This window comes from Rhipicephalus microplus, chromosome X (genome assembly GCF_043290135.1).
Source record: "Rhipicephalus microplus isolate Deutch F79 chromosome X, USDA_Rmic, whole genome shotgun sequence".
Taxonomy (NCBI): Eukaryota; Metazoa; Arthropoda; class Arachnida; order Ixodida; family Ixodidae; genus Rhipicephalus; species Rhipicephalus microplus.
The window spans coordinates 160,589,090-160,603,313 of record NC_134710.1 but is presented as its reverse complement, the minus strand read 5'-3'; the positions used below and the strand labels follow the sequence as shown (position 1 = coordinate 160,603,313).

General features: G+C 41.9%; 1 protein-coding gene across 5 annotated transcripts in view; it reads left to right on the top strand.

Annotated features, from left to right (window-relative positions):
• LOC119176913 (uncharacterized) overlaps positions 1-14,224 on the top strand; it is a 57,351-nt gene that overhangs the window by 16,825 nt on the left and 26,302 nt on the right. For all 5 annotated transcript variants that reach the window (XR_012887073.1, XR_012887074.1, XR_012887075.1 and 2 more), the window contains 2 exons: positions 1,023-1,182; positions 1,271-1,334. Coding sequence is in view for 2 of the 5 variants with exons in the window: in XM_075878090.1 (XP_075734205.1) it covers positions 1,023-1,182; positions 1,271-1,334 (224 nt within the window). In the remaining 3 variants the exon portion in view is untranslated. The remainder of the gene's footprint in view (positions 1-1,022; positions 1,183-1,270; positions 1,335-14,224) is intronic.

The following is a 14,224-nucleotide window of genomic DNA, read 5'->3' as shown; positions in this document are numbered from 1 at the left end:
TTGAAGGGTCGAACATTGCTTAAAAGTAAACTGTTGTGTGATGTCAACTATAAAAGTCTTACTGATTAATTTTTAAGTTAATTATTATTATATGCATGTTACAATAATGGAATTGAATTAAGGTAGTGGTAAAGTCATACATATTCCATCTGAATGTTAGTCCATGTATTTGCCACACTAAATTGAATTTTGCTTTTGCTAGACTGTTTCTCTCGAGATTTTATTGTTTTTTCACTGGGTGCAATGTTGAAGTTCACAATCAGCAGTTATACTGCACGTTTCACTCGCAACACAGCAGACCAGGTATTTTTCCGTAAAAAGCAATGATAATCTCAATGCAAAAATTTTTTTTCTCAAAGTAATGCTCAAGTTTCATTTGAGTAATATATTGCACAAAAATTTAGATGGTAATAAAGAACTAAGGATGGTATTCAAAATTCTGGAAGCATGAAGTTATGAGTAATGTACTGGCAAGTTTTCAAAAACTGTGTAGGTTAGTAGCAGTCTTTGTTGACAATTAGTAATGCAACTGCTTACAAATGTATGTATGCTTTATGAAGTGTGTAGAATGTTTGTTTGATGTCTTGGAAGCCCTTAACGTGGTAGTCATTTACTATTTGAATGCGTAATAAGGGACAGTTTTGAATGATGTATGGGCAAACATTGACTTTCATTACTTAATCATCATGGGCTTTGTAAAATAATGATATTGCAAATGTGCATAAGCGTTAGAATATTTTATGTGCATGATTTCCTGCCATTCTTAGAAATGTGGGCATGCCACCTAGTTAATGTGGAGGAAATTGGAAGGTTATCAGTGGTCGTGTAAAGCTTCAGGTTCATTATGACCCCTGAAGAAAATTTCCTCTTGGAGTAGTCAGAACTGGCAGCTTCAATGGAAATATGGTTCTTTGAACAAGAGGCATTGTGCAAGTTCGCTGTATTTTCGATAGAGCTCAAAGGATGGTGTGTACTATACGGATTAACCTGCCTCTACATGCTGTCTGGGTTGTGGTGTGCAGTGGACCATCTGAGTCAACAGGTGAGCCAGCTTGAGCGTGAGAAGCAAGAGCTGGAAGGGGCCTTAGCCAAGTTACAGCAGGAGCATGACCAGCTGCTCATCTCCACTCAGAACTCGGTCTCCTTCCAGTTCCACACAACAGCTATGCTTGAAGTCAAGAGGTGCGCACCCCACATCATCTGCAGCCGCCCTTAGTAATAAAATGGGCCATTGTGTGGTAACTTCATGTCTCTGCTCTCTGCTTTCTAGGCTTTTAGAAGAGCTCAAACAAAAGTACCAAAACGACAAGGAAAATCTCACAGTTAAGGTCCAGGTAAGTTTGTAACAGAAGTCTTGCTATTTGCTGCTCCTCTGTATTGCTGCGTGCTGCTTATACTCACCACCGTGAATGCAATAGCAAACATGCACAGAAATTGGCATGGCACTAGAGCTGTTGTGCACACTATTTGTCATAAGTTCAAACACATTAAGCACTCTTGCGTAAAAATGATAATGCAGGAGGATGTTTAACATACGTCCCACCTTTCTCCCATGAACTGCTTTAGCACGTATATAATCTACATCTTGCAGCCTTTTTTGCTATGCCTTAATAGGGCTAAGCAAATACAACACAGCCTATAAGCACTTTTCAGCACCCTCTGCTTCAAATTGCAGCTGGTGTATTTAAAGGTTGTTATGCTTAAGATATGTTCCGTCAACATGCAACTTCTGACTGGCTATGAGCTCATGCAGCACTTCGTCATTTCAGTTTTTTACACATTATGTTATGTCGCTTTGCTTTGCAAACTGGATGCTTCCTGCAAACATGGATGTCATTTCACTTCATAAACCAAATCACTTTTTTAGGAAAGAGAAAAAAAAGTGAAAAAAAAACACAAGATATGTAAATTTAATAATCAGTGCAGTGATCAAAGGCAGCCGAGTGCATTTGGTCACTTTCACTCATTAAGCAGTGATATGTGAAAAACACATGTAGTCGTGCAATAGGAGGGATTTCTGCACATATTCAAACTGCAAAAGAGTATGCTAATGTAAGATTACAGGACTGTGTCAACCCAGCCCACATGAATTTTACAAAAAGATGTTTCTCTCTATAAAGCACCATGAAATATAGATACAGCAAGTTGGAATTGTATGACTTCCTTGTTTGTGTGACGTTGAAATTGTGACAAAGAGTTATATCTGAATCAGGTTTATTATACTAATACTTAATTATGTACTGCTTTTACTATTGTAAAAGGACCAACAGGTGTTTTTGAAGGTGTTAAAGTGGGTATGTGTTGCTCTGTAGATTCAATAATAATGAGCATTGCACAATGGTAGAGCAGAGAAGGTATTTTGATCTTTTGTAGCGCTTTTTTTTGTCGGTGAGTCTTCGTTCGTCACACTGAGATCAAATACAATACATACATACAATTGATCTACAATAGGACATGCAATTTTATTTGCACCTAAGTGTGTTGTTGTTGGAATGTAATGCTGTCTTATTATTTGTGGAATGTGATGCACTCACCAAGCACTTAAACTGTCATAATGACAGTGGTTGATGTAGCATTTTTCTTACCACTATGGCTCTTACATTTCTTGTTTTCTACATGCTTTAAGTACTTAAAAAGTGAATCAATGGAGTGAGGGTGATTAATACTGTCATAAGGGCCAATGTAAGGTTGCAGAGCAGCATAATTTCAGCTGGCCACAAATACATGATGCCCACACAAAAGTAAAGAATTCGGGAAATTACTTGTTGGTTTAACTGAAATCCAGAAATTATGTGGTAAAGAGAAATGAAAGTTCTAGATGCTGAAATGGCTCCAGCTACAGTACTTTAAGTGAACTCTATATTCAAGTTCCTTTCAAAACCAAACAAGTCCCAAAATGTTGGTTCTGTTTCAAAAACTGTGGCTGGGACTACTTGGGCATCTACTAGAATTATCTCACCCAGCCGGACAGATCTCTGTCAAAGTGCTTAGATTTGTGATACGAAATTATATATATAAAAAAAGCTCACCACCAGTCAGAGCCATATCCACGTCTTTATGTATGCAAGCTAAGGGGGCGGCTGTCCTCACATGCACATCCTTAGGTATGTACGTAGATGCTCAAGATCTTTCTCTGAGAATTCTGGCCAGTTCCACTCTTGACTATGGTGGCAGATGTCACTCATTCTTTAACCACAGGTGTAACATGGTACGTATAACTTTGAAGCAAGTCACTGGCCAGTAAAAGCTTCTTAAGGGTATTCTTGCAGCCAACAAAACTCGTATTACCTTTAATACCTTCAGGTAACACATGATGGTTCATGTAATAAAATTTAGCACTAAAAACAAACCGAATACAAAATAAAAGAACACATCTGTTCTCTCTATTGATCTTTCTCATTTTTAAACGAAAATTTTTCTGTATTAATAAATACTAGTTTCTTCAACTCACCCTTGCTAATATTATGAAGTTAACTGCTTTGTCACAATCCTTTACTACCAAGCCTTTGCTAGGTCAGATACTTTATCTGCTCCATCAAACATGCTGAATAAACATTATTCACGAAACTTACATCACCATTGTTATTCTATTTCAGGAGCATATATTTTTGTGTGTGTCATCTTTGGAGCTTTTGCAATACTGCAAATCAGTTAATTGGTGTCCAGCATACATATTCATAAGGTAAATTGTGAGCAACCAATTCACTGAGCTACATAATGCATCAATGTTGCATATTTCGACATAGTTGGTTATACCTTGATCATTTCTCCTCATTGCTTACAAACGTTATGCACATGGAATAATAATGACAATAATAACTGGAGTTTTACGTGCCAGAACTACAATATGATTATTTGACTTGCCATATGGGGTGCTTAGAAAAATCTGACGGTCTGGTGTTTTGTTATGTGCACTGACATCACACAGTGCAGAGGCCTATAGCGCTTCACCTCCGTCGAAATGCAACCGCTGCAGCCGGTATCAAACCCACGGCCTTCGGATCATCAGCCAAGCACCGTAATCACTGTTACACAAAGGAGGACTATGCACTTGGAATAGCCCATACCAAATTTTGTTTTATGATACAGATCAGCACTTTGCGCACTCTTGTTCAAAGTGCAAAATAATCATTGCTCACCAGCGATGCAGTATTTTAGTGCTTTTGCTTAAAATGTCACAAAAAAATGAGCCCAGCTGGGTATAGTGATAGCAGCTGCTTAAAGGGGCCCTCCAAGATTTTTCGATCATGGTCATAAAATGCTGCCGATGCTGCCGATTGGTATTGGAAGCCCCCGAGAACATGCGAGCCAAATAATATAGTGCAGCACGTGACCTGGAATTCACAATAAATGATCAAAGTCAGCAAAAAATTGCTTTCTTATCTCTCGACAAATGACAGAAGATGCTCAAAAATCACTCATAAAAGGCCATCTATCAGACATTGGCTGAGTTGAACATGGTGCGCTCGGTCGTTACAGGGATCGCCACAGGAGGCTGTGACTTGTCTACGCGTGCGGGCGCGATCACACTGAAAAAGCCACGTATTCGAAGAAAAGAGAAAGAAAAGAATGGTGATGGTCACAAGGCGTGCGTGACGTATTTTCTTTGCCCACGTCATTTTTCCCTGCTTAGCTTCCAGCGCTTTAAATGGGAAGAGAGAATGCGACTGCAGCGTGTGACAAATCTTGGTAACTTCGCTCGTACTATACGGATCGTTAAAAGTTTTGCGGCGTTTAATTCGTGAGGCAATAAGCTCTCTCAGCAAATCCATTCCATGGTTACTTGAAAAAGTGTTTGAGGGACCCTTCAAGGGGACTTGTGAGTCGAAAAACATGTTTTTCCCAAAATTATATATATATTTATTTTTATTTGCTTTCTCAAGTTTTGTTTTTTCTCTACTTTCATGACAAAAAAATTGAACACTTTAATTGAACTTGAAGTAAGTCAAAATTGCTTAAGAACACAAGGTGGCTACCAAAAACCAAAAAGACCCATCATTGTCTAGAGTCCCCTGGAAGTTGTCACCTGGCTGCTTGCCAGTTCACAGAAGCCACATGCTATAATCCCAAGCTTTTGTGATGGAAAAAAATTATTTTTAAAAGCATGTCTTTGCCACATAGATGAGCTTTCATTTCTACATTTAAAATGCATTTTTCTCAAGATCCATTTTTTCATAACGTCTTGAGTTTGAACACCACGTTTTTGGTAGCCAGATCAAAATGAAACTTTGCCCAAATATTTCTTAACATGTATAGAATGTGAATATCTTCCTTAGAACTTTACACACCTATATAATTATTACGAACCTAAAGTAAACAGTTAGTATTAGCTGAGCATTCTAAGACTTCTCACAATACAATTCTTCTTGTTCCTTAAAATGTCTTGTACTCAATTGCTTGTTAGTTATTTGCATTCTATAGTTAATGGTGGAGAAATATGAGGTATTAATAGCTAAGAACCAAGACAGTTTAATGGCCGTCGAAGTTTGTTAAAAAAACTATATTTTACACATTGTCATGGTACCAGACAAAAACTATGCAACTTACTATAAAACTGATTACATTATTAAAATCAATATAAAAGTCTACATATACAGCAAAAATTTTGTTGATCTAGGCTACAGATTAAATAACTTTTTTTTTTTTTCAAGTAGCATCTCTTTTTAAAGTGCCACTGCTGAAAAGGGGCTGCAATCGATGCTGATATTGGTTTGCTTTTGGCAGTTTCCATTGCACATATTGCCTGTGTAGTTTTGCAGCAATGGTTTAGTTATTTCACATTCCGGTAAGCCCATCCTTGTATAGAATACATGACTAGAGGCTGGATTTATAGGCACTAAAAAACTGGGTTTTAGGTGCCAAAAATAGGCAGGCAAAACACTGTTTCAGGCCCCCAAAATCATAATTATAGGCACTGTTATGAATCTGAATGACGGACGCTCTACTGTACTGAATGGCACCCCATCCTACTTCGCCCTCTGCACCTTCTGTCGTTAACCCATAGCGCACCTTCGATAATCGACCCATCTGTTTTGCATGCGGTTTTGTGAGACATATAGCATGCTACTGCGCCATTGCAACTTCTAGCCTCCGAACTGTGGGAATTCTGCAAATTACCAGGCTGCCCAGAATCCACAGCGACCATCTTCCCCTATCGCCGACTCGTTGTCTACACGACACCCTCTCGACTCTCGCCGGTCATTACCGCCCCGTCGCCGATCTGTCTCTCCGATGTTTCGGCGAACGAGCCCTGCTCGAGAGGAAAACTGACAGCCGCTGTTCCGAAGGCAAGAACTGCGTCGTTGTCAAACTCTCCAAGTCCTCCTTTTTGTTCGTCCAACGAAATTGATGTGCTAGTAGAACGTGTTGCTGTACGTGCACTTGTCGACACAGGCGCCGTCATGTCCGTAATTAGTGAAAAACTGTGTCACGATTTGAGAAAACTTACAACATCACTTACAAATCTTGCTCTGCGTACAGCCACTTCCCATTTCATCGCGCCTACCGCTCAGTGCATAGCACGTGTTCTTATTCAAGATGTTTGGTACGCTGTCAACCTTGTTGTTCTTTCACATTCATCTTACGACGTCATACAAGGATGAGATTTCCTTGCTACCCATCAGGCCCTCGTCGACTGCGCTCGTGCTGAACTCACGTTGATGAATCCGTGCCTTGATATCGACCACCACAGTTCCTCGAAAGTGTTTGCCGAAGCTGATGTCCACATCGCACCTTTGTCCGTCGTCCTAGTGCCTGTGTTTTCCCCTGCTGCCACTAACTCGACGCTCCTGTTCTAACCATCTATAGCTAGTGCGCACCACCGAATCATTGTCCTCCCGTTTGCCGTCATCAACTTTTCCAATGGTTCGGCGATACTTTATGTGTGCAACGTCTCTGCTTGTCCATACATCCTGCTACGCGGCGAGTGTCTGGGGAGCCCCGGGACCTTAGATTGTACTTTCGAAGACCCGATGTATCCAGACAAGCCATTTCTATCGACTTGTGCTATTACACCCGCAACTGACGCCAATAACCCTATCGATGTATTCCGCAAGTCCATTGATGCCCCGCCACGGTGGTCTAGTGGCTAAGGTACTCGGCTGCTGACCCACAGGTCGCGGGATCAAATCCCAGCTGTGGCGGCTGCATTTCCGATGGAGGCGGAAATGTTGTGGGCCCATGTACTCAGATTTGGGTGCACGTTAAAGAACCCCAGGTGGTCAAAATTTCCGGAGCCCTCGACTACGGCGTCTCTCATAATCAAATGGTGGTTTTGGGACGTTAAACCCCACAAATCAATCATCAAGTCCATTGATTGCCACCTCACGCCTGGGCAGCAGGAACAGCTGATCAAGCTCCTCCAGCGTTTTCGAGCCTCCTTTGACCACAATCGGCCTTCCTTAGGTCGAGCGTCATCTCTTGTTCACCGTATAGATACCGGTCAAAAGACACCATTACGACAGCATCCATATCGTATGTCAACTGCCGAATGCTGTGTCATCAAGAACAGGTCGACGATATGCTGAAACGTGGCATAATCGAACCGTCACGCAGTCCCTGGGCCTCTCCAGTTGTGCTGGTGAATAAAAAGGACGGATCCATCAGGTTTTCCGTGGACTACCGACGTCTCAACCGAATCGCGCGCAAGGATGTCTATCCGCTGCCATGCATTGACAATGGCTTGGACTGCCTACAGAAAGCCGAATTTTTTTCTTCTTTAGATCTGCGCTCTGGATACTGGCAGGTACCCATGGCAGAGGCGGATCGCGAAAAAACAGCTCTCATCATGCCCGACGGGCTGTACGAATTCGCAGTCATGCCCTTCGGCCTCTGCAACGCACCAGCTACTTTCGAGCAAATGACAGACGCTCTCCTTCGAGGCCTCAAATGGAACGTTTGCCTTTGTTATTTAAATGACATTGTCGTCTTTTCAACTGATTTCAAAACCCATTTAACTCGCCTCGAGAAAGTCCTCGCTTGTCTCTCCGCCGCGGGGCTGCAACTGAATCTGAAGAAGTGCCATTTCGCCGCTCAAAAGCTTATGATCCTTGGCCACATGGTTTCGAAGGACGGCATTCTTCCTGACCCTGCCAAACTTACAGCTGTTTTAGCGTTTTCTAAACCAACCACCATGAAACAGCTCCGAAACTTCATGGGCCTTTGCTTCTACTTCCGGCGCTTCGTCCGCGATTTCGCGTCGATCATCGCTCCTTTGACCAAGCTCCTCGCCGGCTCTAGGGACCTTTCGGCCTGGTCTGCCACCTGTGAGGATTTTTTCAATGAACTGCGCCGCCTCCTCACGTCGCCGCCTATTCTGCGACACTACGACCCATCGGCACCCACAAAGATCCACACCGACGCTAGTGGTGTCGCGCTTGGCGCTATTCTTGCAAAGCAGACAGACGGCTTCCAAGAGTACGTGGTTGCCTATGCAAGCTGAACTCTTAGCATAGCCGAAACCAACTATTCCGTCACTGAAAAGGAATGCCTGACCATTATTTGGGTGATAAAGAAATTTCGACTTTACGTGTACGGTCATCCTTTTGATGTCGTGACTGACCACCATGCCCCCTGCTGGTTGTCATCACTGAAAGATCCAAGTGGTCGCCTCGCCCAATGGGCGTTACGTCTTCAAGAATGTGATATTCGTGTAGTCTATCGCTTCGACCGAAAACATTCGGACGCAGACGCCGTCTTTCGTTCGCCCCTACCCCCTGACCCTGCCTGCTGCAAAAGTCTCATCTGTGATGCCACTGCCGTCATCGTCCCCGACATGCCATCTGAGCAACGCAAGGACCCTTAGGTTGCTTCGATTCTAGACATCTGTCTGGGCGGACGGCTTCTCCCCCTACTCGCACATTGCGTCGGCAAGTCGAGCACTTCACCACTCGCGACGGCGTGCTGTACCGATGCAACTACGCACCCAGTGGACGTCAGTGGTTACTCGTGATTCCACGTCATCTGCGATCCGAAATTTGTTCCACGTGGTCGCGTATTCTTGTCAGACGTCATCACAGCATTGCTGCGTGAGTGCCACATCGTTCACTGCACTACAAGTGCCTATCATACCCAGACCAATAGAATGACAGAGCTCTTCAACCACACCCTCGGTGACATGCTGTCTTTGTACATCTCGTGAGACCACTTCAATTGGGATCGAGTGCTCCTATTTATCACATTTGCCTATAATACCGCCATTCAAAGCACTACTGGGTTCTCTCCTTTTTTCCTCCTTTATGAACGCGAACCTTCTTGCACTATAGACACCATTCTTTCGTACAGACCTGACTCCTCAGAGTTCACGACTCTGTCTCAAGCCACTACATATGCTGAAGAATGCCGCCAACTGGCAAGATCATTCACAACTCAAGACCAAGGACGCCAAAAGCACCACCATGATGCATCAATTACCACTACTTCCTACGAGGCAGGTTCACTCGTCTGGCTGCATGTCCCTTCGGCTACACCTGGCCTTTCTATCAAGTTGGTCCCCAAGTATCATGGCTCATATCGTATACTACAAAAAACCTCACTGGTGAATTACCTCATCAAGCTACTGGAACTATCTTCTGACCAACGTCGTCATGACCAGGAAATTGTCCAAGTGTTGAGACTTAAGCACAGCTACGACCCTCCCGTGTTTACTTGTCCATAGGTCGCTAGGATGGCTTGTTATTTTGCGGGGAGTAATTGTAATGAATCTGAATGACGGACGCTCTACTGTTACTGAAGAAGACGATGATGATCGGTGGCTGTAGTAGTAGCTCGTGCACGCCGCTCGCCGGTAGGCAGGCCTGCCTCATAAAGCACCTTTCGCCAAGCTGCGTCTGAACCTTTTCCGACGTACAACACCTCTATTTCAGCACAATAAACTCTGACAAAATTCAAATTTTCGAAGAAATATGTGTGGGATCTGTGTATGCGACAGGAAAGCAAACAAGAATGTTTTAGTTTATGATGGTACAAAGGGGCCAATGGTTTAGCATTGCCAGACATTTCTTTTTTTTTTGCGCAGGTATTGCAAAATACGGTCTCTCCTTTTCTAGTCCTGAGTGGCGAGTTAAGGGTCCACCACCGAACAAGCATGTTCTTGGATGTCTTTCTTTTTGGCACGGCTCAGAAGGGCAACACAGGAGCAAGTAGTTAAAGCGCTGCCAGGCCAAAAGGTCTCCTTCCTTCGTATTTCTTGCTGTAACAAGCACAGGATTAATTTCTCTTTTTGTCTGTGAACACTTTAAAAGGTTCTTCATTAGGATTGAGAATTTTGAGCAGGCAAAAAGAATGCATGCACTGGGTGCTCACGATCTCATTTGCAAAGATTTACAGTGCTACGCACCCCGGAAAGAAGTGAAATGTCAGACTGAATGGCACTTGACCTTCAACTCACGGGTGCGCGCCTAGCATTTTGGAGGTGATGTACACAGCTATAGAATGGTCCTGCATTTGTCAAAGTAGTTAGCGACTCTGCGAGAATTATTCAAGGTGACATCTGTAATTTGTGCTATTTATTGCCTGAATAGAAGTATGAAGATTGACAAAAATATTAAAACAGACAAATGGAATCTATGCAAATTATTTTTTTAACTTTGAATCGGTGGTGATGCGAGACTAAGCTGCCTCCATTTCATTTACATTGGTGCTCTTGTCGTTCTCGTATCATGCCGGTGCGAGCATTCACAACGCTTGGAGTGTGTTTGGTGCACCGTCCCTTGGAGCAGTCTTAGCTGTGCGATGCTGTGTATTGTGGTAAGGATACATGATCCATGCCAGCCTATGAAAACATGCGCGCATGGAGAGATCTATCCAACAGAAACAGGCAGTACAATACAGAGACTGTCGAAATGACACAGCACTGCTTGAGTGCAGAACCTGGCATGGGCATGTCATGTGAATGTAACTTTACGTGCCCTTTACGTGTTGATGTATCTGCGCCGTGTGATATTCCGGCTCCAAATTTCGCTACGATATTGAAGAGGGCAAGGAAGGAATTTCACTTGCGAAGTCTACCGTGGGCTAGTGGCAGAGGTTTCAAGCTCACTTTCTTTCTTCGTGATTTCGTGACTTGTAATCAATCAATTCAAAAATGACAGTGGTGCAAAGCTTTTCGTTTGGCACGCAACAACTTCCAGGGTCTAAGTAAAATTTCTCATTTGACCTAGTGAAATGCCTTTTAAGAAGTATATGAAAAACAAAAGAAAAACCGGGTGGTCAATTTTTTATCTATACTCTATAATTTCGCATTCGTTTTTCATCGTCCTGCTGCTGAACGGAAACACCTCCTGTTCCCTGCGCATGTGAGCAGATGCCAGGGAGATGCCAAGCAAACGACGCGAAGCAGATGAATGCATGTGCAGAGGGAGGCTAATCAGCCTTTTTATGGGCTAAGAGGCCTTGTAGCCTTGAGAGTACTGAAAGGAACTTATGAGATGAAATAAAGGCTGCACCCCATAGAGTTCCGAAAGTTCAATTTTGCCTTTTAACATGAATACCAGTCTCCAACTGCACTCGATAGGAAAATTTGACGTTAAATAGCGTTCTTGTAAGCACTGATGTTGAAAATAGTAATTTATAGGCACCTATGGGAATTTAAGCACAAACGTCAAAGATAGGCATTTATAGGCATTATAAAAGCACTGTAATAGCTCTTAGCCTCTAATTAATGCTCTTATATCAAAATGGCACGATAGGAACGCAAGAAACAATATAGACATTTGCCTATAATTTGGTCTCTATACATGACCAAACATTCAGGGCAGAATTGTAGCTTGCAGAATACTTAAGTGACTAGAGGATGCTCATTGTGACAGTGTATTGCCTGTGCGAAGTGATTCTTGTACCACAATGATCAGCTGTGCAATGCTTAGATATTTCTGATTGATTTTACTTTAAAAGCTTATTTTCAAGTTCAATGATTTACAGCATTTTGAGTTATTTCAGTTATCGTACAGCATTGCAGCCAAGATAATGTGCCATGTGCACAATGCAGTCACTTAAAATTTATGAAAATTTTGAAGCCATGATGAAACATGACAAAAAAAAAGAGATTTGACGAAAATGTTTGAAAGCCTGAAAAAATGTCCTAGCCTTTTTAAAAAAGTATTATATAAGCAAAAATGACAACACACAAAAATTCATGCAAAAACTTGTCTTCAAGAGCTTTGGCTGGGTGTTGATAGTTAAAAACAAGTAACATCCTTTATTTATTACATTAGATATGCCTGGTAGCTCAAATATCTCACCTAATGGTAATGTTCATAAAAGTTGCAATATATATTGCTCAATTAGTGAGGAAAGACAGTGTACTGCTTGCACATTTCTAAAAAGCTAAATATCTAGATTTTGTATGCTATGTGGGCATTTTGTGTTACAAGCTGAAAATGACAAAAACCGCAGGTTGAATGCATAGGTCAGCAAAAAATGTGGAGCTCACTCAGATTCACCCATGAAATACATTTAGCATTGCCGGTGCGAGCATTCACAACGCTTGGAGTGGCTGCAAAACTGCTCACATTTTGCCCTTGGGATTCACTGAGACTTAGACTCACCAAGTTGTCCTTGACTGGACCCACTCGGAGGGCTTTTTTTTTTTCAACCGGACTCATTGGGACTCAGACTTACTGCCATTTTTCTCTGCCGAACTCACTAAGACTCAGTCTGACTCATACTGCCTGCTCGATCTGAGAGAGAGAGTCTTAGGGAGCCGACTCGTGAGTCCGTTAGTGTACGATTAACTTTCTCAACCATGGTGTCTATGCTCTTTGACAACAGTATATTGAGTAATTGGTGCTCTACTTGTCGCTTTTTGTACCTTCAAATATGACACATCTGTAGGCTGCAATCCAGTAAGGTCCTTTATAATGAAATAAATTACTCACACGAGATGCTTCCCGAGAAAGAATTTGCAGGAGGGAGCTCATGGCACCTACTCTCCTTCCTATCCTCCACAACTCACGCCTCCAATCAATAAACATTGACCTGGCTGATGAATGCTAGTGCATTAAATTATGTGTTAGTAGGTGTGCGTATGATCATGAGCGGGCATAAGGCCAATAGTAATGCTGACGTTGTGTAAGTAGTACCATAGGCCTGCAAAAAAAAAAATGAAACTTATTCAGGTACTTTTAAAAAATACATTTTGCCCTGGGGACTTACTCGAACTCATACTCACCCAAATTGTCCTAAACTGGACTCACTGAGATTCACTAAAATTTTCCTCAGCTGGACTCACTCAGACTCAAACTTACCGAAAGGCTACTCGCTCAGACTCGCATTTCAATCTCAGTTTGAGTGGGTTGACTCATGAGCTAGTTTGCCGACTTACGGTTGAACGAGTAGATGTGTTTGTTCGTATAGAATAGTCAAATAGGAACATTCATAGGTTGTTTTCTCTACTGCTTTTGAAACCGGTTGACAATAACAATATATTCTTGTAAAAGTGTTTTGATTTATTTCCCGACAAAAGTTTGTCAGTACGAACATACAAAATACAGCAGACTCTCAGTAAACTTCAATCTTTTAAATAGAACTGGTGCTTAAATAAAACAAGTACTTCTGACAAGATTGGTTTCGTCCTGGTATTCTGCACCACTGCTCCGCTCTCAGTAAGTCCAACTGCAGTTAAGGGCACTGGGTAGGCCCCATATGTTCTGTGCATTTTTGGTCATTTTGAGTTACCGTTTTTCTCAATGTCTAAAAGGGATATTCACATAATTCATGCATCATTTTCTTCCAAATTTCTTGCTTTTTTAACTGAAAGAGATTTATTAAATATTGACTAATATTAGAACTTTTGCAACTTTTTAACCACTGGGACCTAAATTTTGAGCTAATTGGCATCTATGGAAATTTGTAACACAAAAGCTGTGAAGTGCATCAATTCTGTTTCAGTAGCTATATGTATTTATGTAGAATACAAGAAAAAATAATCGACTGATTATTTCAGAATACATAGGAAATAATTGTACCTAAGTACATGGTTCTGAAATAATTGAGTTTAAAATTATAAAATGGCTGAAAAGTGAGCACATTTTGTCATAAACACTGTTTAAATATTTTAATTAGTAGCTACAAACTTTGTAATCATTGTCAAAGTCAATTGTTTACTTTGGGGCCTCTCATAACGCTTGCCTTGCTTCTCTTGTGAGTTTTCATGCAGCTATATCCGCAGCGTATCATCTAGTGTGGTCAACATTTTCCAGCAACTTGACTGTAGTTTGGCCAGCCT